Raw genomic sequence first — 21,844 nt, 5'->3', positions numbered from 1 at the left:
TCTGGGACAGATGCTTAGGGAGCAGAAGGGGGGGGACAGAACTGGCAAAAATCACGTATTTTCCCTTTAACAAACAGCAGCATCTCTGGCTGGAGTTACGCTCACGGACACTTACAGTCTAAGCCCATATGTTTCAATGAGTAACATTTCATGTGTATTTTTTTTAAAAAAAAAAACAGCAGGTAAATTGCCTTTAAGATTCTTTTAAATGCTGCCCATAAATCTTGAAATGAGTTGAGCATTTAAAAGAAAGAAAGGGGCGGGGGAGAGAAGAGCCCAAATCCAGTTCTCCTTTAACAAATTGCAAAAGAATTATTGCCAGGAAATATTTTAGAAGTAGCAGTTAACGCTGACAGTAACACTAACAGCACACTGCAGCAGATAATGAATGGAAACAAGAGTGCTGAAGTAGTTTTGAATTTGTGCGTGTGCATGTGTTTTTTTTTTTTTTTAAAGCAGTGTGCTAACAGCTCAGACAAGTATCTGGAATGGGTTTAATTTCTGACTGCACATCTGGTGTGACATATTAGAGGAAATAAACCATTCAAAAAAGCACCTTTGGACAGAGGTGGGTGAATGGTGAAATTTCAAAGTCTAAAGAATATTGTCTTAAAAGTTTGTAAATTAACTTTAGCTCAGGGTAAAGAGTAACTGAGTTTGGGGGGTTTTTTCCACCTTTTTCCTGCCAGGTACAAGAAACATATTTATAATGTGGTCATTAAACACATTTTTAGATAATGCTATATAACACGTATATACTGATACTGTCAGTTCATTGTTTTTCCATTTCTGGAAATCAAATTCTACAGATAAATCTAGCTCTTGTTCATTTAGTATATGGAGTGACTGGAAGATTCCTTGTGTACTTGAAAAGGAGGCTTCTGTTCAAACCTACGTGATCTGAAAAATGGTAAAAAATAAATAAATCTGGCTTTATTTTGTTCCGCTTTGTAGCTACTGTATCCAACACACCCAGAGGCATTTTTATCTTTATTGCCAGTTCTTAGAAACTTGACATCTCATAGGCAAAGTGCAAGGACAAGGAGAGAAGGAAAATATTTTCTCCTTTACACCCAACAACTATCATTGAGTCCTTTTCTCCACATGATCCTGGCAAACATAAATATATTTAAAATCAAATTTACTAATTAGATCTTAAAATATTTCTAGAATTTTCCAAGAAAGGTACTTATTGTACCAACTCACTTCCTCACCCAAAAAACCAAAAAACTTAAACCCAACACCCTCTATTTGAACCCACTAGATGTCACTATAGCCTCATCAGAATAGCCTATCAAATTGGACAACTTGATTGATTGTACCTGCCACTTTCAAAATGAAAGGCAGCCTATTCTAAACAAATAACGCCAGCTTTGTGCTTGTTCCAGTACCTTCAATAAAGCCACCCCAAATGACAGCATGTTCTCACTCATGCTCTAACTTCTGGTGTAGTCAGGAAGAAATGACTCTGATCACATTAAAAAGCTAAATCATTCCACAAGAGGGGGCCAGAAGAGATGGAAGCAGAAGACCCATGGCTTCTTAATGGCAGATATGCAATTCTAATGCTCCTTCCTGCATAACAGAGCTATCTAAACAAGAAGAAAAAAAGTTCTTGTTGGCTCCTGTAATTCTAAGCATCCTTCCTGCAAAACAGAGCTATCTAAACAAGAAGAAAAAAAGTTCTTGTTGGCTCCAGACTTGATGTGCCCCACAGATATCAGGACTGTCCTTGTTTGCAGATCCACAACTCAGTTTCCATGTAATACAGGCTCCCACTTGTGTGCAGGGATTGGTATAAGCAGTGACTTGGATAGAGCGGTTGTCTTTGCCAATATGTGACAGGGAGGCATAGGATCATCAGTATAGACCGATTTCTAGTGATTACACAGAGACCGTTCACTTGTCTAATGTGGAAAATAGTCAAGACATTGAATTATTTAGTCTGCTCACTTGTTTTAATTTACTAAATCCTACTTCTCCTGCTGTAAGCAAGCAACAGCGTTCCAAAACAGTGCCCATGTTTGAGATACTGTAAGCATAAACCTGATTATCTGGATTTAAATAACAATTTAAATAAATAAATAATTCCTCAGAATTATGGTATTTCAACAGAAGACTTCGGGAATCCCAAAAGGAGAATGGCAAACTCCTGTTTGGCTTTGCTGGAATGGTAAATGAGAAGCTGACTGCATGTTGGAGGTACAGTCTGTCCTCCATTAATGATGATAACTGGGACTGGGAACTTTGTTGCTAAGCAACACATTTGTAAAGTGTTATGTCACGTGACCATGCCAACTTAATGATGGAAGAACTGGAAGTTCCAGTTTTGGTCATTAGGCAAATCCCGCAGGTTCATTAGGTACCTCATGTGATTGCCATTTGGGATTGGCTTCCCAATTGCCTTTGCTTGTTGGACACTGGCAAATGGTCATAATATGACTGTGGATGGTGCAACCATCAACTGTGAGCCAGTTGCAAAGCACCCGATCATGATCATGTGACTACAGAGACCTTACAATGGCTGCAGCTTCAAGGACTGGCCACAAGCCTCTTTGTTCAGTGCCATAACTTTGAATAGTAATGATGAAATGATCATTAACTAAGGACTATTTGTAATCCCTTACCTTGATTCTAGGCTGAAAAACACCCAAAATTATAACTTTTACTCTTTGGTGAACTGTTTCAGATTAATTATCACTTCTGGTTTCGTCTTCTTTTTTTTGTTATTGTTAATCCTTTCCAAGGCTATAATATTTATTTTTATTTATTTATTAAATTTATGTGCTGCCATCTCACTGACTAGTGACTGGGTCTTTTTAAGGTATGGGGATCAGAGCCATATGTTTAATATTCATGTATGATTACACCACAGATTTATGTAACGTTATGACATTATTAGAAGTTTCCTCTTCCTTGTTCCATTTCTTGTTCTGCCCATCCCACATATAGAATTTGCCTTTTCCAACTACATATTATAATTATTTAGTGCTCAGTTGTTTCTCTGGGGGGTTGAGATGGGGAAGGCTCAAAAGAAGTCAAGAGAGTGGCTGTGACTGCACAATCGAAGCCCTGCCCTTTTGAAAGCGCATGCAATATTCACACCTGTGCAAAAGGACAGAACTTCTATTATGCTTTTGCAATCCCCACCTTGACGTTCTTTGCTCTCCCCTGCAGACATCCCTATAGATGTTCTTTATTTGGAAGGCTCACACAGCATAAAATGCTACAGGCATTCATTAATATCTACAATGAAGTCTTGTTGTCTTTTATACAAACTGGAATTGTGTTATTTCTGGGTCCGGCCTCCTATGGGAAACATCCATTCTATGAAAGATTTACTGTGGCCGGCTCTGTCATTTAAGGCACAGGAGAACCCAACAGCTAATCTTTTAAAATGATATTGGTGAGGGGTGTGTAACTATCCAAAGGACTCACAAGTTGAAGGTTCCAGATAAGGAATGCACAAAGGAGAAGTGTTGTCATCCTTTAGGATTAACTCTGAGGTCATTTCCCTTCTGCTTTGTTCCAGAAAGATGGAGTATCTCTATATTTTATCAATTTGTTCTAATCTGGATGTGAATTTAACCAGTTTATTATTTTATTTTCCATGCGGTTTCATCCAACAACTTTCCTTACTGTATAAATAAATACTGTAAATACTGTATAAAGAGCCTTGGTGGAGCAGTGGGCTAATGCCTCCTTAAGTAACACCAGCTGCCTGCAATTAGTGCAGGTTCGCATCCCACCAGGCTCAAGGTTGACTCAGCCTTCCATCCTTCCGAGGTAGGTAAAATGAGGACCCAGATTGTTGGGGGCAATAAGCTGACTTTGTAATAATGCCGCTTGGGGTGTGTGTGAAAGCCCTAATAAGCAGGCATATACATAGAATGAAGGCTACTGCTAAGTTTGTAAGCCGCCCTGAGTCTTCGGAGAAGGGCGGGATATAAATGGAATTAAAATAAATAAAAAAATAAAATAAATAGTTCCCAACTTTCCATTTCTGTGTCCACATATTCAGAGCCCTCAACTACAAATACCACTACCCAAGAAATAATGTCTGATTTTTAAAAAAACGTCCTCTAAATTGGCTTGAAAATTATAATTAGGGTTATATTCTCTGAAGTGTCAATATCCAAATAATCTTTGGATGAGGACAAAGACCTGCCTTTGAACTCTCCTGCAAGGAAGGACATAGGGAGTGGTATTATAGTAAGCATGAAACAAGAAACACAGGTGTTAGTACTTCTTGTATTTCTTCATTCAATTGCTTGGAAACTCAGCTATATTTTTCTTGGTGAAATGTTGGAAATTAAGAACACCATGCTCCAAGTTAGTATTATTTTCAACTCTAGTTGCCAAAGACACAAAATTTATTTTCAATTTTATGTATGCATAAAGACGAAGAAACATAGAGGGAACTTCTTTTTCTTCCCGCATTGTTTTAAACCTTCCAGAGTAGAAGGAGGGCTGCCATTCTGACAGTAAAATTTTGCATTTCTCTTCAAAGATACTGAATGGGATTTCCTCCTAGATCAGAGGTGTCAAACTACCGGCCGGCGGGCCAGATGCGTCATACCGAAACCACACCCACCCCATTGCCGGCAATGGGAAAGTCGTGATACATCACGACACATCATGTGACGTTATGAGTTTGACACCCTTGTCTTAGATGATTAAATACATGATTGCAGTGTTTAATCTGGCTCTCAATCCTCAACGCATTTATACATAATTAGGTTTGGTCCTGCTTCCAAACATTCTTTTGGATTGTGGCCCCTGGCATGACCTTCAAAGGTCAACAGTCATGCTTGCCAGGAAGAAAGTTCACAACTCTGATCTACAGAAATCATTTTTTCCTCCTCTTTAGATTGTGAGTGCCAGGAAATTCTACTCAGGCTGGGAAAAAAAAGATGAAACATAATTTCAATCTCAATGGGTAGTCACATTTAAGATCCTTTATTAAGGATTGCCTTGTATCGATAAGCATAGTATTTTTCTCTTCTTATCGCCTTCACAGATAGTTGGCTGGGGGACCATATTTTGGATAATTTAATCCCTTCTGGACAAGGAAGGGCAGGAGAATCTCTGCAGAATTGTTGGTAAGGATGGTAATATTTGAGGAATATGTTGAACAAATTTGCTTGGGTTGTGGCTGGCCCATGATCTTGTTCAGTTTTCTGGGGAAACTTTGATTCTATCAGTTCTGAAGAAGTGAACAGGTCCCTAGGGCTTTGATTATTGCTACCTGTGTTTCAAATGTCCCTCCTGGTTGGTTAGGAACTCCTGGAAAGTAGCTGGAGCCAGATGATATTGAATGCTTCCTTTGAGAGGGAATGACTTTGTTCACTCTTACACTCCAGATAGATAGATAGATAGATAGATAGATAGATAGATAGATAGATAGATAGATAGATAGATAGATAGACAGACAGACAGACAGACAGACAGACAGACAGACAGACAGACAGACAGACAGACAGACAACCTTCATTGTCATTTTTTACTGTGGGCACAATGGCACACATTAAAAATGAAATTTAGTTGCTTGCTCTCAAAGTGTACACATACATAACACACTTTTAAACATACTATATACAACATACATATAGACCTACACCCTTTCATATAAGTAACATATAAATATCAATCACTGTCCATCTTGAATACATAACGGAAGGAGGAAGCTTTAGAGTTCACAAGGTTAATACTATATGGAACAAAACTGGATGTTCTACCGCAAAGCCTCCTCCCAGAAGGTAACAAGGAAAACAGGTCGTGAAGAGGATGTGTAGTGTTCCAGACAATCTTGCGGACCCTGCTCAAGCAACACTCATATGCTATGTCCTGGATGGAGGGGAGGGAACTGCCAATGATCTTTTCAGCCATTCTCACCACTCTCTGCACTGCCTTCCTGTCTGAAGCAGTGATGCTTCCAAACATGAGATTCTATATGAATTTGTGGTAGGCTTCCAGGTGCAATTCAAGGTGCTTGTTGTCACCTTTAAAGGACTGCATAACACAGGAACCACCTGTCTTCAATAATGTCTGCCCATCCCATCAAATCGGACCAAATGGGCATGCTGTGGGGCTCTTCAGTGAAACAATGTTGCTTAGTAGGATCCAGAAATAAGCCTCTTCTGTCGTAGCACCTGCCTATGGAACAGTCTCCCTGCTGATGGCTGTTTGGCTCTGCTGGCTTTCCAGAAGTCCTTGATGTTCCTGGCTGAAGAGCAGAGTATTAATGGAGCCTGGTATATGACTTCTGCTCAGTGAAATGGTTTTGTGAAAAGCCTAGGTCATTGATTTATTTATACATTTATATGGCCTTAGGATTTTCATCCACATGCTTGGCCAGCCCAGAGTTACTTGCTTAAGATGCATGGGCATGTAAATTTTCTATATAAATATTAACAGCGATACTTCTGAATTTTTGACTGAAGGCTGAGCAAAGGATTTTGATATGAGTTGGGCTCTGGCAACTGGATGTGAATATACTGCTGCTTGACATGTGAGGTTCTAGGATTCCTGCACTTTATATTTATATGCAGTGTTTTTATAGATGTAAGAGGTCAAAGTATCACTATTTTTCAGTCTACACATTAGGCTTTGAAAGCTTCTACTCCTAGTATCTGTGCAAAACAAAGAAACCAAGCAGATACACGAAAATCTGTGAGGCACCATCATCAATGTTATGGTGATAGAAACTTATCAGAATATTGACTTCATTCTGCCAATGATATCTGCCTTTTAGATGCATATTATATGTTCTACTTAAAAGTTTTGCGGTGAGCAGACATTACTGGGGGCAATCAACAGGTTGATGGGTGAAGGTTCCCTACTGAGGCTATGTCAGACCTTATTTAGAAAAGGGCATTTCCTTTGCTTTGCCTTGATCTAACATCTGCACCTGCCCAGGTGTGTGACTTAAGAAACTTTGATTTTAAAAGTATTTATGCCAATGATCTTTCTAGCAATGGATACTCAGTAGACCGACAAGAAGGTTGGCTTTGAAGCTGCTCACTCTGTTGCCTCTGCTCTGCTTAATACCACCTGCTAGCTTATTTCACAGCAGCCCCAATTCTGGTGGTGGTGGGAGTCCCTTCAACAATCCAGCCTACCAGCAATTCCACACATGAGTCAGAGACCTGAAGGAAAAAGGCTCCAGCATTCAATTAGCAGGTAAAATCATTTTGCCCAGCAGTAACAATCTGAGAGCCTGGGAGAAGGTGATGGAGATCAAACGGTGAAACAAACTTTACTGTTCCACAGAAGTGAAAATAGCTTGCTTAAAAAAAACCAAAACCCAATCCATGTAACCCCCCCACCCCCATGTTCTCACCTCTGGTTGCAAAGCTGGCAGGCAAAGCAGTCCAAATGGTAAACGTTATCTCGGGCCCTCATCACCATCTCAAAGGCAGGGATCAGCTTACTACAGGCAGCACAATTCCCAGTAGTCCCAAAGAGCCTGCCAAGGAAGCACACAATCATTAGAAGCCAGTTTAATTAAATGGTGGAAGGACTAATTAAGTGTAATTAGTAGTATCAAATACTGTGCTGCACCAATCAAGAGAAGTTGCCATCCCCATTTCTCTGACCAGCCAGCATGTGGGAATGGAGGCTGATCCTGCACAGGGAGAGAACTTCTGAGTCCTTTGAAGTTTTGGAGCTGCCAGCTAATTGACTGTCTAATGAAGAAACCCATTCCACATGCAGACAAAGTGCTATTTTGAGGCTCACAATGCTTCCATCAAAAACAATACCATCTTTTCAACACAAATTAACAGTGTCTTAGCAGTACATTTTAAGAGGATTCTAGCAGCCCCTCTGTGTTCTAATTTGCTATTCCTTCATTTTCTACTGATTAGTTAGCTCTCTGGAGAAAATATGCAAGGTTCATTTTGGGGTATACATAGGACTCCTTCAGACCACTTTCCATACATGCTGCTTAGTTGTGCTGTAGTTCTTGGATTGATGTACCTCAACAAATCAAAATAGAAATTACATCAGAATGTTATTTACAAAGAGATCTTAAATCATTTCCAATGGTGGACAAAGTAAGGTTCTACATTTAGGCAGGAAAAAATAAATGCACTGGTATAGTATAGGTGGTACCTTGCTCAACAGTAGTTACTGTAAAAGGGATCTTGGAGTCCTAGTGGACAATCACAATGAGCCAGCAGTATGCTGCAGCTGCCAAAAAAGCCAACACAGTGCTAGGCTGCATTAACAGAGGAATAGAATCAAGATCACATTAAGTATTAATATACTTTACAATGCCTTGGTAAGGCCACACCTGGAATACTGCATCCAGTTTTGGTCACCATGATGTAAAAAAGATGTTGAGACTCTAGAAAGAGTACAGAGAAGAGCAACAAAGGTGGTTAGGGGACTGGAGGCTAAAACATATAAAGAACGGTTGCTGGAATTGGGTATGTGTAGTTTAATGAAGAGAAGGGCGAGGGGTGACATGATAGCAGTCTTCCACTATCTCAGGGGCTGCCACAAAGAAGAGGGAGTCAAGCTATTCTCCAAAGCGCCTGAAGGCAGGACAAGAAGCAATGGATGGAAACTAATCAAGGAGAAAAGCAACCTAGAACTAAGAAGAAATTTCCTGACAGAACAATTAACCAGTGGAACAACCTGCCTCCAGAAGTGGTGAATGCTGCAACACTGGAAGTTTTTAAGAAAAGACTGGACAGCCATTGGTCTAAAATGGTATAGGGTTTCCTGCCTGAGAAGGGGGTTGGACTAGATGACCTCCAAGGTCCCTTCCAACATTATATTATTATTATTATTATTATTATTATTATTATTATTATTATTATTATTATTATTATTATTATTATTAGATTGTAAGACAATTCTATGTGGAAGAACTATTATGAACCATTATTGGCCATAGTACAAATTGATTCCTGGCTCAGTAACACAATATTAACCTGGAAATGCATTTTTTTTCTTTAAAAATGCTAATAAACCACACTTTCTTTCAGATAACTGGTAAAGACAATCCCTCCCTTGAACTATGTTGATTTACTATCTCTTATTACATGACATTCAAACTTTCAGAACCTCCCAGAAATCTTTGAAGTTCATTGCAACATTTCTAATTCAACAGAAAGCACCACACAAGAAATCACAAGAAATCTAGACAGAGGGGTAAGTATCTAGGGTTCCGTAAGAATTTGATGGGTTCCAGAAGGAACTAAGGGCCAAAGAAAGAATTAAAAAAGTCCATTCAGATGCAGACTATTTTCTCTCATGAGAGCTTTTCCTCTTGATCATTCTAACAATGATTTTCTATCATTGTTTTTTTTTAAAAAAAAATCATTGCAAAGCCTGATGAAGTTTGAAAACCTCTGCTCTACTACATCTTAATGGGGTGTATGCAGACATTCCTTATCTCCAGTTAAAGGAAGCATAAATAATTAGATCCGTTAAAATTTCTGCATCTGTCAATCAATATAGCCAATATTGGCCCAGTAGTAAGATTAATATTAAGTTTTACATCAACAATACAGTACATTCACATGATACATTGCTTTACTGAAAAGATAAGGGACAGACTGGGACCAAGATAATTATCTGAACTTAGTTTCTAGTGCAGCGAATCAGATTTCATTTAACGTTTTCCTTTACAGTATAGGATCTAAGTATAACTAACTTAGATCTAATCCAGTATGAAGTGACGTATTATTTTCACAAGTGTGTGAAGGCAATAGTTTGCTGCTTTGGGCCACACACATGTAATCTCTTACCTCTCCAACCTTTTTGAGACCTTGCTGTTACTTTTAAAGCAATGTATGGAATCAGAGTTATTTTAAATTCTGGTATAGGGTTTCTGCCTGAGCAGGGGGTTGGACTAGATGACCTCCAAGGTTTTTTCCAACTATAATAATAATAATAATAATAATAATAATAATAATAATAATAATAATAATAATAATAATAATAACAACAACAACAACAATAATAATAATAATAATAATAATTTGATGATTCAGTAAAGACTGCAATAATCACCCTGTGATAAGATTATGTAAGCTGTTCTTTCAAAGAACCTAGCAAACAAAGTTAGCTGGAAGCAAGTAGGATTTTCATGCCATGCATCTTTAAAAAAAGAAAAAAAGAATCTACCATATTGTATTAGAAACACTGCCCAGTTTCAATCATGTTTAGAAAAAAAGATTTCTACAGAAGAGGAACCAGATCTTGAAGCTGCCTTTGAATGGATGCAGTATTCTACATTAAAGAGAGATACGTTGGACTATCTAAATTCTAGTAATTTAAATAACACCACAAATGTAATATAATCTCAGACCTGAAGCCATGATATATAGGATTTTCGTTTCTTCTCTTAGGGAAACCCTCAGATCTGCCATCTCCAGACTCTGGAACAAATTTTAAGACTGGATAGGAAGTTACCAAGTAGGAGGAGATTCCATTCTTTGGTGAGAAGAATTAACTGACAAAAATGTGCAGAAGGCATACAGATCTCCTACCTAACCTTTTAATCATTTTGTTCCATGAAGCATTTCCTATTTTGTACTGCCTTTGCTTTTGAGTTGATGCTTATGTTACCCGTTAGGCATATGGTGATAGCCTACGTAGTTGGGTTGAAAATATATAAACTATGATGTTGTGTCTTTAAGATGTTAATTGGCTGATGGGTGTGTAAGTGTTCTCATGGCCATAAGAGGGAGCTAGGAATGTAGCTTCTCTCTCTCTGTGAATTCACTGCTCTCTCTACTATTACTGTTTTGCTGTACTGTTGGTTTACTACTGTGATAAACCTGAACAACTGTGTATTGACCTCTGGACCGGTAAGAAGACTTTGTATTTGGAATACTCCTTGGACTGTTGTTATTGTGTATGACCTGGACTGTTTATGTTTGACCATGCATTTTTCTTTTTACACCACCTCAAAATAAAATACTTTTTGCCTTCACAACTCAGTGTGCTCTTGTGGTTACTGTGTAACTCTTACTGCTCTCAGTATTCTTGCTTGTCTGTGCAACCTCTTGCTAGCACAAGGAGACCTCTGCACAATACTTTGCTAACAACCCCTTTTATAAACTAGGATATTTTAAAGAATTTTTAAAACTGTCGAATTGTTTGCCAGGCACGCACTTAAGTTGCTATCTTCTGATTGGTAAGGTGTGTCTGAAATACTTGACATTTCTTTTTGCCCTTGTGAAAATGAATGCAACTGATTGTGAAAAAGAACAAACAGATGGATCTTAAGGCTGTGAGCTTAACCTGCACCAGTTAAATATCCCTGACTTTAGATTGAATCAACAGATATCTAAGTATTCTTGAACTGAAAGAGAATTAGATCTAAAGAGCTATAGGCTCCTTTGAGTTAATTCCTGGTGACATCAAGGATATTTCTACCTTATTTTCTTGCCCACCAAATAGAAATGGTTTCCATTACTTCTTCCAGGACTTCCGAGAGCCCTGATATTCTAATTGCTTTCATTCAAGAAATAACTAGGCCTAATCCTACTTATCTTTCAAATCCAGACCAGATTGTCCTGCTGAAACCACCAACAGAGATCTAATTCTGATAGAAATCTATGTTGATGTATATTGGTTGAAACTGTTTTACACACTCTTACAAGCATGATTGTTACTGAGGTGTGTCCCAAACTATATTTCCCTGAGACAGGAAACTATGTGCAAAGCATGCAAGTGCCATTTCATACCATACTTTCTCATCTGTATGGTGTGGCCAAGTCAGCACAGCCAATTTGCCATAGCCAACTTGCTGCAACTATCTCATTGTGGGACAACTTGTCATGGCCAACTTGCCACAGGACAACTCACCGCAGGACAAGATTTACACTAATATTGAAGAAATGGTGGAATAGAATCATTAAAGAAAGGATGCAAAAGGAGGGACAAAATAAAATGTGAAAGACAAAAATTAAAGTAATTTTTTAATTATTTTAAATATTTAAATTGAATTGTTGAATTGTCCCGCAGTAAGTTGTCCCGCCGTGAGTTCGCTATGGAGAGTTAGCCATATCAAGTTGACTGTCGTGAGTTGACCATGGCGAGTTGTCCTATTGTGAGTTGGCCATGGAGAGTTGGCTATGGTGAGTTGATCATGGAATGTTGTCCTATCATGAGTTGGCCATGGAGAGTTGGCTATGATGAGTTGACTGTGGTGAGTTGGCTATGGAGAGTTATCCCACTGTGAGTTGGCCATGGAGAGTTGGCTATGCCAAGTTGAGTATGGAGAGTTTGCCATGAGAGTTGGCCACACCAAGTTGTCCCATTCCATCTCTGCAACCTGCACAATCACTTCCCTAAAACATTACAAACACCACCACCCCAACTTTGAAGTTGGTTTGTCTTGAAGTTCTTAGTTTTATCAACTCCCAGATTGACTTCTCTCTCTAATCATAATTAAATACAGCCTTGAGCAGTTTTGTCAGGTTCAAAATGGCATATATAAATAACTTTTAGGAATGTGGGTAAAAAATTAATTCTAGAGCTACTAGTATGCAGTTTAATCTTACAAAACAAACCTGCTCTTTTAACTGCCTTTGCTCTTTAACTACATTGAACTACAAGTAGTCCTCAACCACAACTGAGTCCAAAATGTATGTTGCTAAGTGACACAGTGGCTGAGTGAATTTTGCCTCATTTTACAATCTTTCTTGTCAGAGTTGTTAAATGAATCAGTGCACTTGATAAATTAGTAACATGGTTGTTAAGTGTATCTGGCTTCCCCATTGACTTTGCTTGTCAAAAGGTCGCAAAAAATTTATTTATTTATTTATTTATTTATTTATTTATTTATTTATTTATTTATTAGATTTATATACTGCCCTTCTCCTGAAGGACTCAGAGTGGTGTACAGGGCAATTAAAATACAGCATACAAAAGTTAAAATAGATTAAATTAAATTTGGCCCCAAATAAATAAATTAAATTATAAAATTTAAGACCCCAATCCCTCAGTCCAGGCCGGCAAGCTCAAATAACCAGGTTTTCAGGTCATGGCAAAAAGAGCGGAGGTCAGGGGTCATCCGGAGCTCCACAGGCAGCTGATTCCATAGGGCAGGCATGCCCACAGAGAATGCTCTCCACCTGGGGGCTGCCAGCTGGCACTCCCTGACCAACGGCACCCTGAGGAGACCCTCTCTGTGGGAGCGCATGGGGCGATGGGAAGTAGACGCCAGCAGTAGGTGCTCCCGTAAATAATCTGGACCCATGCCATTTAGGGCTTTATAGGTCATCACCAGCACCTTGAATCTCACCCGGAAGACAACTGGAAGCCAATGCAGCTCATGGAGAAGAGGCGTTATATGGGAGTATCGGGAGACCCCCATCACAACTCGCGCGGCCGCATTCTGCACCAGTTGAAGCCGAGTGGTCCTCAAGGGCAGCCCCATGTAAAGAGTGTTGCAGTAGTCTATTCGAGAGGTCACGAGCGCATGAGTGACTGTACGTAGGGCATCTCGGTCCAGATAGGGCCACAACTGGCGCACCAGGCGAACCTGGGCAAAAGCCCCCCTGGCCACAGCTCCTATGTGATCTTCCAAACTTAGCTGTGAGTCAAGGAGGATGCCCAAGTTGTGGGCCCTATCTATGGGGGGTAACACCTCACCCCCCCCATAGTTAAAGATGGAATAGGCTGGATTGCCCAAGATGCCGGTATGTACAACCACTCGGTCTTGTCGGGATTAAGTCGAAGCCTGTTCCTCCCCATCCAGACCCAAACCGCCTCCAGGCAGCGGGACATCACGTCAAGGGCATCACTGGGTTGGTTTGGGGTGGAGATGAAAAGCTGGGTATCATCAGCATACTGTTGACACCTCACCCCAAAACCACGGATGATCTCACCCAGCGGCTTCATATAGATATTGAACAGGAGGGGCAAGAGGACCGGCCCCTGAAGAACTCCACAAACGAGAGGCCTCGAGGCCGACCTCTGCCCTCCTGCCAATACCGATTGTGAATGACCCAGGAGGTAGGATGAGAACCACTGTAAAACAGTGCCACCCACCCCCAACCCCCTGAGGTGCCGCAGTAAGATACCATGGTCGATGGTATCAAAAGTCGCGGAGAGGTCTAATAGGACTAGGACAGAGGAAAAACCCCTGTCCTGAGCCCACCAGAGATCATTCACCAGTGCGACCAATGCCGTCTCCATGCTGTACCCTGGCCTAAAACCCAATTGGTACAGGTCCAGATAATCAGCTTCATCCAGGAACAAAGGGAGCTGATGTGCCACCATGCTCTCAACCTTCGCAAGGAAACGAAGGTTGGAGACCGGACGATAGTTGTTCAAAATAGCCGGGTCCAGGGCAGGCTTCTTGAGGATGGGCCTCACCACCGCCTCCTTCAAGGCGGCAGGGAAGCTACCCTTTCTCAGCGAAGCAGTTATTACTGCCTGGAGCCAGTCTCGTGTCCCCTCCTGAGCTGCATACACCAGCCAGGAGGGGCACGGGTCCAATAAACACGTGGTGGAACTCAGGCTCGCCATGATCCTGTCCACTTCTTCCGGAGTCACAGGGTCGAATTCTTCCCAGATAACATTCCCAAAACCGCTCATCTCCCCCCGTCAGACTCCACCCAGTCGGAGTCCAGACCAGCCCGAATCTGAGCGATTTTGTCCACCAGATGCTGGCTAAACTCCTAGGCACGACCCTGCAAGGGCTCCTCCCTCACCTCCTGATTAAGGAGGGAGCGAGTCACCCTAAACAGGGCAGCCGGGCGATTATCTGCGGACGCGATGAGGGCAGCGAAGTAATTAAACTTCGCTGCCTCCATCGCCGCGAGATAAGACCTCGTAGAGGTTCTTAGCCACAATCGGTCAGATTCAGACTGGCTGGACCTCCAACAGTTCTCTAGGCCCCGTCTCTGACGCTTCATCTCCCAGAGCTCCACGGAGAACCATGGAGCCCACCGGGATCTGCGCCAGGTCAGGGGCTGCATGGGCACAACACGGTCGAGTGCCTCCATGGCTGCCCTTTCCCAGGCCTCCACCAAGGCATCAACCGGGCTGTGAGCGAAGGCGGCAGGCACAGATCCAAGCGCCATCTGGAACCGTTCAGGGTCCATTAGGCGCCTAGGGCGGAACCACCTGGTCAGTTCCGCAGTCCAGTGACGAGGGGTGGCAAAGCGGAAGACCAGCCGCAGGAGATGATGAACAGTCCATGACAGGGGTATAATAGCTGGGAAACCCCCTCCCAGATCATCTAGCCACCGACCAGATAAAAAGACAAGGTCGAGTGTGTGACCCCCTCCATGAGTCAGGCCCTGAATTACTTGGGTCAGGTCCATGGCCGTCATGGAGGCCATAAACTCCCGAGCCAACTCTGACGAGCCTCCCGGGGACGGCAGGTTGAAGTCCCCCAGAACCATAAGTTTGGGGAACTCAACCGCCAATCCTGAGAGCATGTCGAGGAGCTCGGGCAGGGCTGCTGCTACGTGGCTGGGCAAAAGGTACGCCAGTAACAAACCCAACTGAGCCCCAGGGCCGCATCTCAGGAGGAGTGACTCACACCTGAATATCTGGACAACAGTGGCTTCCCGCAGACATAAGGTCTCCCTCACAACTACCGCCACACCCCTGCCCCTACCCTGAGCCCGAGGCCGATGAAGCACACGGAAACCTGGTGGGCAAAGTTCGGTCAGAGGAACACCTCCCTCTGGGCCCAACCAGGTCTCCGTAATGCAAGCCAGATCCGCACGCTCCTCCTTGACCAAATCTCAAATGAGAGGGGCCTTGGTAACTATGGACCTGGCATTAAAGTACACCAGTCTGAGCTCAGGGGCCTGTTCGCCCCCGCTCCAAGAAACATGGGTCAAATCCGGAGGGTCGGAGCGCACCACCACTTGAGGACAGCGGGGACGCAGTCCTCAATGTTGATACGGCCCTCCGTACGGCCCCGATACCACAACCGTCATAAATATGAAACAGTTCCCAAGCATCCACATTTTGATCATGTGACCAAGGGGATGCTGCAATGCTTGTAATGTGGAAAAATAGTCATAAGTCACTTTTTTGCAGTGATGGTGTAACTTTGAACCATCACCAAATGAACTGTTGTAAGTTGAAGACTACCTGTACTAGGTGAGATGGCTTAGTACTGACTCCAATTTATGACTGGGGAGCTGACGAAAGGCCTGAAAGCATGAAATTTGAATAGAAAAATCTGTGAGATGGATCCTTAGTTTCTTTGGGAGCCCAGCTTGTACTTCAGAAGACCTCAAAAGCCATGTATCATTAACTCCTCTATTCAAGGCTGAAAATCTACATCAGACTCTTCCGCTGACCCATTTCCATTATAAGATTTACCATGAGATTTGGGGGAAAGCATTTTTCTTGGCTGTTTTTTTTTAAAAAAAGTTTTAACTAGTTTATAGTCCTGGGATTGTTTTAGTGACTTTCCTTCCAAGTAATAAGCAGTTGCAACCCTGGTTTCAAGGTCAACCAAGTGCTACCACCTGTCAGGTTATGTGAGGGAAGTCAAACTTGGTTTCACTTATCTCCCCCTCCCCAGGGACAATTTACCTTTGGAGAAAAATGTCACATCTCCAAATATCACTCTAAATCATGAAAAACAAAACCTAGAACATTTTGAGTGAGCTGATCTCACTTTTGTACAAGCAGTTTGACCTCAAAACCTTTTACCTTCCAATTACGGGTCAGTGAAGATCTCCCTCACGGTTTTATTAATACAGTTAGTATAACATTATTATTAAGATAATCTTAATGTTTGGGTCTTGAATAAGCGCATGCTTACAAAAATCTCCTCTTTTCTTCCATCTTTTAAGTGTAGTTCACTCCTTTATCTTAAAATGGAACATTTTTGTATTGTATAAATTGCATTATTGATATACTACTATGGAAACAAAAGAAGAGAGCACACATGGCATTTATCTTGTCAGCTGCAAAATTTGTAACTCTTTCATGCAGTTGTCTGGCTCTATAAGACACTGTTGAGAGACAAAGCCTCTTAAAAGGCATAAAAAAGTTGGTCAACGTGCCATCACTCTATTTCCTGTCAAACTTGACAAAGTGTTTCATGTTTAAAATCAAAATACTACCCTTTTGATCTTTAGAGCATCCGTGTAAGTTAGATTACCATTAGCAACTGCTGCCCTATATCCAAATGGGAAAATTAGAAGCAAGCTAATCCCAGATTTGTTCAGACTGCAGTGCCACTCTGTGTGTGAACATTAAAAAAAAAATCCATTATTCATTAGCATCACCGTTGTGTGGAGCTCAATCTAGATTAAACAAAATAAAGAGACCCCCAGACAGCACCATCTGCATTGTTAAACAGGCATTTTTCGTCACCAAGTGAATTAGCGGTTTTTCTAAATGGAAATGAGAAGTTTGGACAGATGTTCACTTAACTATTTAAACAGTTCATCTTAAGAAACACGAAAATGTATTTGATCCTGGATTCACCTGCCTCCTTCCAGGGGTTTTGGAGGTGGGGGAGAGAGAGACAGCATCAAACAGCTTTGAGTGTTTGTATAAGATTTAAGGCTTCTATTCTGTCCAGATTCAATCATGTTACTTTTTTTTTCTTGTTTGTAACAAACGGAGCTCCAAGCTAGTCAAGAGTGCTAATCTTGGCCTTCAGTTTGAACACTGTTTTTCCACCTTTTCACATATGAACATTTCACAATTGTTCATGCACTACCAAGTTCAATGCCTCTTTTCAGAGAAAGCCATAAATGGTGCAGTTCCTGGTATTTAAGGAAGCAGCAACAATATGCAAAGAGAACTGGAGCTGTAGAGGACTTTTGACTTCTTTGTACCCCTCTGTCCCCAGAACAATTCTGATCAGCTAAATGCCTATTAACTAAGCTAGATAGAATAATTCCTCTGGAACAAGTGGATGTGTTCTTTGTTAATTATTCTTGATCCCTCCATATTTAGGAATAATAAATTAAGGACCATAAGTGCCTTCTCCTCACAGAGCCTGAGTTCACATGATGTATTCAGCCCCATTAAATTTAGCCACAGTGGGTGGCTTCACACATTGTGCTAAACCATACATCATGGGTTTTTTTTTAATCCAAACTGGTTGTGCTCAGACAAACCAATCACATTATAGTTTAGTGTGACTTGGATCTTCAGTTATGCTATCTAATGGGAAGAAAATTTTTCTTGGGAATGTTATCTGGGAAGTTCTTGGATTTTTTTTTAAAAAAATCATGCATTTGAGCATTCTGGCCAAGATATTTTAGTAACATGAACATTAGAAATAAAACGGGAGAAGATTGGGTTAAAATAGCCATTTAAAGGCATGCATAATGAATTTTCATATTTTAAAAAATCCATGAATGAGTAAAGAGAGCAGAAAAGATTAATGAATTTGGTGTGCGCAATGGACTTAGACTGAAAACAAACTTAGTTCTACCAATGGCTATAATTATTTGACTGGAACTCCATTTAATAGAAATGTTCTTTCCACAGAATTCTAATAGACTTTCAGAATATGGCTGTCTGAAGGTGGGGGGGTCAAAAATAATGATGGTGCAACCACGGTGCCACGGTGCAACCAAACCTCTGCTTGTCTATGGAGATTCTCTCAATCATCCAGCTCATGGTTGCCCCAAACGTGGTTTTCAAAAGGCAACTGGACTTTCTTCTTCTTTTTTTCCCCCTTGTAAACATTTTGCTTCTCATCCAAGAACTGAAGAAACTTCTTGGATGAGAAGTGAAACATTTTCAAGAAAAAAGTCCAGTTGCCTTTTAAAATGCCCTTTGGGGTCAAATCTCTGCTTGATTTTTTATGTGAACTGCATATATAGAGTTCCAACTGCACTGGCTTTCTTGCCCATACCTTATGGACACCACTATTTCAGAGTATATGCAAAAAGGAATGACCATCACTCATATATTCTGTGATTGTCTTTTGGGAATTAATGGATTACAGCTGGAACCAGAGTCTTGCAGTAGCTTCATCTTGGATGAAAAGAGAAACAGATAAGCCCTTGCTAGCTTCCAATCTTTCCTTTGCTTCTGCTTTTTTCATTTCCCTGCTGTGCTTTAAAGCTTAGACTATAGAACTATCCAGTGCTTTATTTGTCAAAGAAAAAGGTGCCGGAACTCACACATGTCATACAACCCGCCTTGCCTACCCTACAAGGTTCCATCCAAAAAAGGTGCCGGAACTCCATTCTGAGCCCTGGAACTATCTAGAACAGAGACAAAACATTTTAATCTCAGGATTCCTAAACCCAAATTAGAAGAACTCGTTCTGTGGCAAGCTACAGCTTCTACCACCAAGTACTTGTACTTCTGATTCACAGTCAGCTGAGTCTCTTCCTTGAAAGATTTCTAATGGGATATTGGTAGAGAAAAGCTTGATTTATATATATATATATATATATATATATATATATGCTATTAAATTTATGCCATTCCCAAATCAAACTAAAGGGGGGAAATGGAGGGGAAAAAATCCTTAATTCCCATGAGTCATATTTCATAGGACGTTCATCTTGTCATTCCTAAAGCAAAAACATTTTCCTTCAATCTATCATGAAATCCTCAATTCTTAGTGTGATCCCAATAGGAAGGAAATGAGTTGGAGATACGAGTGGCTTTTATTAGCATTTTTAAAAGGTTTTTTTTTGTAAAATAAAAGTTGGCAAGCAGCAATTTTTTAAGAACAGATTTATTTTCTCTTATGTAGCATGAAGGCCTAGCCAGCTTGTAAATAAGCTTAGGCTATGCAGATTTAAAATTTAACACAATTAAACTTTTACCCTGTGGTAGTAATTACGTTTAATGGCTCTTACCCTGAACTTAACCATGTCTATTGTTGTCAGCCAATCTGAAAGCAGGAGTTTAGCCAAGGACAATTTTCTGTAGTTTATAGGCACACTAAAATCCTGCAAGTCCAGAATCTCATTGGCTGCTGATGTCATTGTGTATAGTAGAAATTAAAGCTAATTGGCACAAGGACTGGCAGTGAATACGAATGAATTGATGGGAGAAAATGGAATAAAAGCAAGCACACTTAGTGGCGTGTGACTGTTGAAGGCAGCTTCTCATTTAAAGACTTCTTTGTTGGTAATTATAGCCGCCATCTTCTGTTCAGCACTTCGTCTTTTTCAGGCCAGGGGTACTTTCCAATAGTGGGCCTGCATCTTTGTTCAACATTTTATGCTTTGTCTAAAATGATAGGCCCGTGAGAGCATTTAAAGGAGCTGCTCCTTTATTCCAAGAAAGATGGGCTTCTTACTGAGGTCAAGCAACTTTTCAAACTCCTTTTAACAGGAAAACTGCCTTGCCTTTCTCCTCAGTCTCTTACTTCAATGCAAATTCCCCCTGAGACTATTAATGGGTGAGGGGAAGAAGCACAGGCATGACCAAAGAAAGAAGCTGGCACTGCAGCCACCAAATTTAGTTTCCAACCAGTCTGCCCATATGTTGCATGTGGAATATATAGGAATACTGTGCATGATTGCAGCTCACATCTTGATTTTTTTTAATCCCCTCTGTGGACCCCCTCTGTTTCCTATTTTTCTTCAATTGAACACTTTTTAAATTGAATACATACCTCCCCCCTCGCTCTATATAATCATTTTTTTTCTTTCTCTCTCTATTTCTCCCACCCTCTCTCACATACACAAATGATAAAGTTAAACTGCTCTGGGACTTCAGAATTCAAACAGTCAAGCATCTGCAACATAACATCTTGGACTGAACAATTGTCGATAAGAAATACAAAAAAGTCTGGATAGTGGACGTGGCGGTGCCTGGAGACAGCAGAATAGACGAGAAAGAACTGGAGAAGATAAGAAAATACAAAGACCTACAAATAGAAATAGAAAGACTGTGGCAAAGGCAAGCAAGGGTAGTACCAATATGAATAGGCACGTTGGGTGTAATCCCCAAACAACTGGAGCACCACTTGAACACCATTGGCATTGACAAATTCGCCATTAGTCAATTGCAAAAGGCGGCTTTACTAGGAACTGCTAAGCTTGTAAGCCGCCCTGAGTCCTCGGAGAAGGGTGGGATATAAATGGAATTAAAATAAAATAAATAAATAAATAAATAAATAAATAAAACTGCTTCCATCCTGTGACAATATCTGTAATACCATCAAACATCCACATCTGCCTATCCCAGGTTCTTGGTAAGGACTCGATAGGTAGACAAAAATGTAAAGTCCAGTCTGAACATCTGGCTGACTGTGCGATGATTATTATTATTATTATTATTATTATTATTATTATTATTATTATTATTATTATTATTATTATTATTAATGATAATAATAATAATAATAATAATAATAATAATAATAATAATAATAATAATAATAATAATAATTGGAAGGTACTTTGGAGGCATCTAGTTCAACCCCCTGCTCAGGCAGGAACCCTATGCCATTTCAAACAAATGGCTGTCCAATCTCTTTTTAAAAACTTCCAGTGTTGGAGCATTCACCACTTCTGGAGGCAGGTTGTTCCACTGGTTAATTGTTTTAACTGTCAGGAAGTTTCTCCTTAGTTCTAGGTTGCTTTTCTCCTTGACTAGTTTCCATCCGTTGCTTCTTGTCCTGCTTTCAAGTACTTTGGAGAATAGCTTGACTCCCTCTTCTTTGTGGCAGCACCTGAGATATTAGAATACTACTATCATGTCCCCCCTCGTCCTTCTCTTCATTAAACTAGACATACACAATTCCAGCAATTGTTCCTTGTAAGTTTTAGCCTCCAGTCCCCTAATCGTCTTTGTTGCTCTTCTCTGTACTTCTCTGTACTATTTCTAGAGCCTCAATATCTTTTTTACGTCATGGTGACCAAAACTCGATGCAGTATTCCAAAACTCCCAGTCTTCCAATGAGGGT

General features: G+C 40.7%; 1 protein-coding gene across 1 annotated transcript in view; it reads right to left on the bottom strand.

The window, feature by feature from the left end:
- LMO1 (LIM domain only 1) overlaps positions 1-21,844 on the bottom strand; it is a gene marked incomplete at its 3' end in the record, with an annotated part of 58,025 nt that overhangs the window by 11,959 nt on the left and 24,222 nt on the right. The window contains exon 2 of the mRNA XM_083350304.1: positions 7,343-7,468. Coding sequence (XP_083206430.1) covers positions 7,343-7,468 — 126 coding nt within the window. The remainder of the gene's footprint in view (positions 1-7,342; positions 7,469-21,844) is intronic.

This window comes from Vipera ursinii (genome assembly GCF_947247035.1).
Source record: "Vipera ursinii genome assembly, chromosome: 1".
Taxonomy (NCBI): Eukaryota; Metazoa; Chordata; class Lepidosauria; order Squamata; family Viperidae; genus Vipera; species Vipera ursinii.
This window is presented reverse-complemented; position numbering and strand designations above follow the sequence as displayed.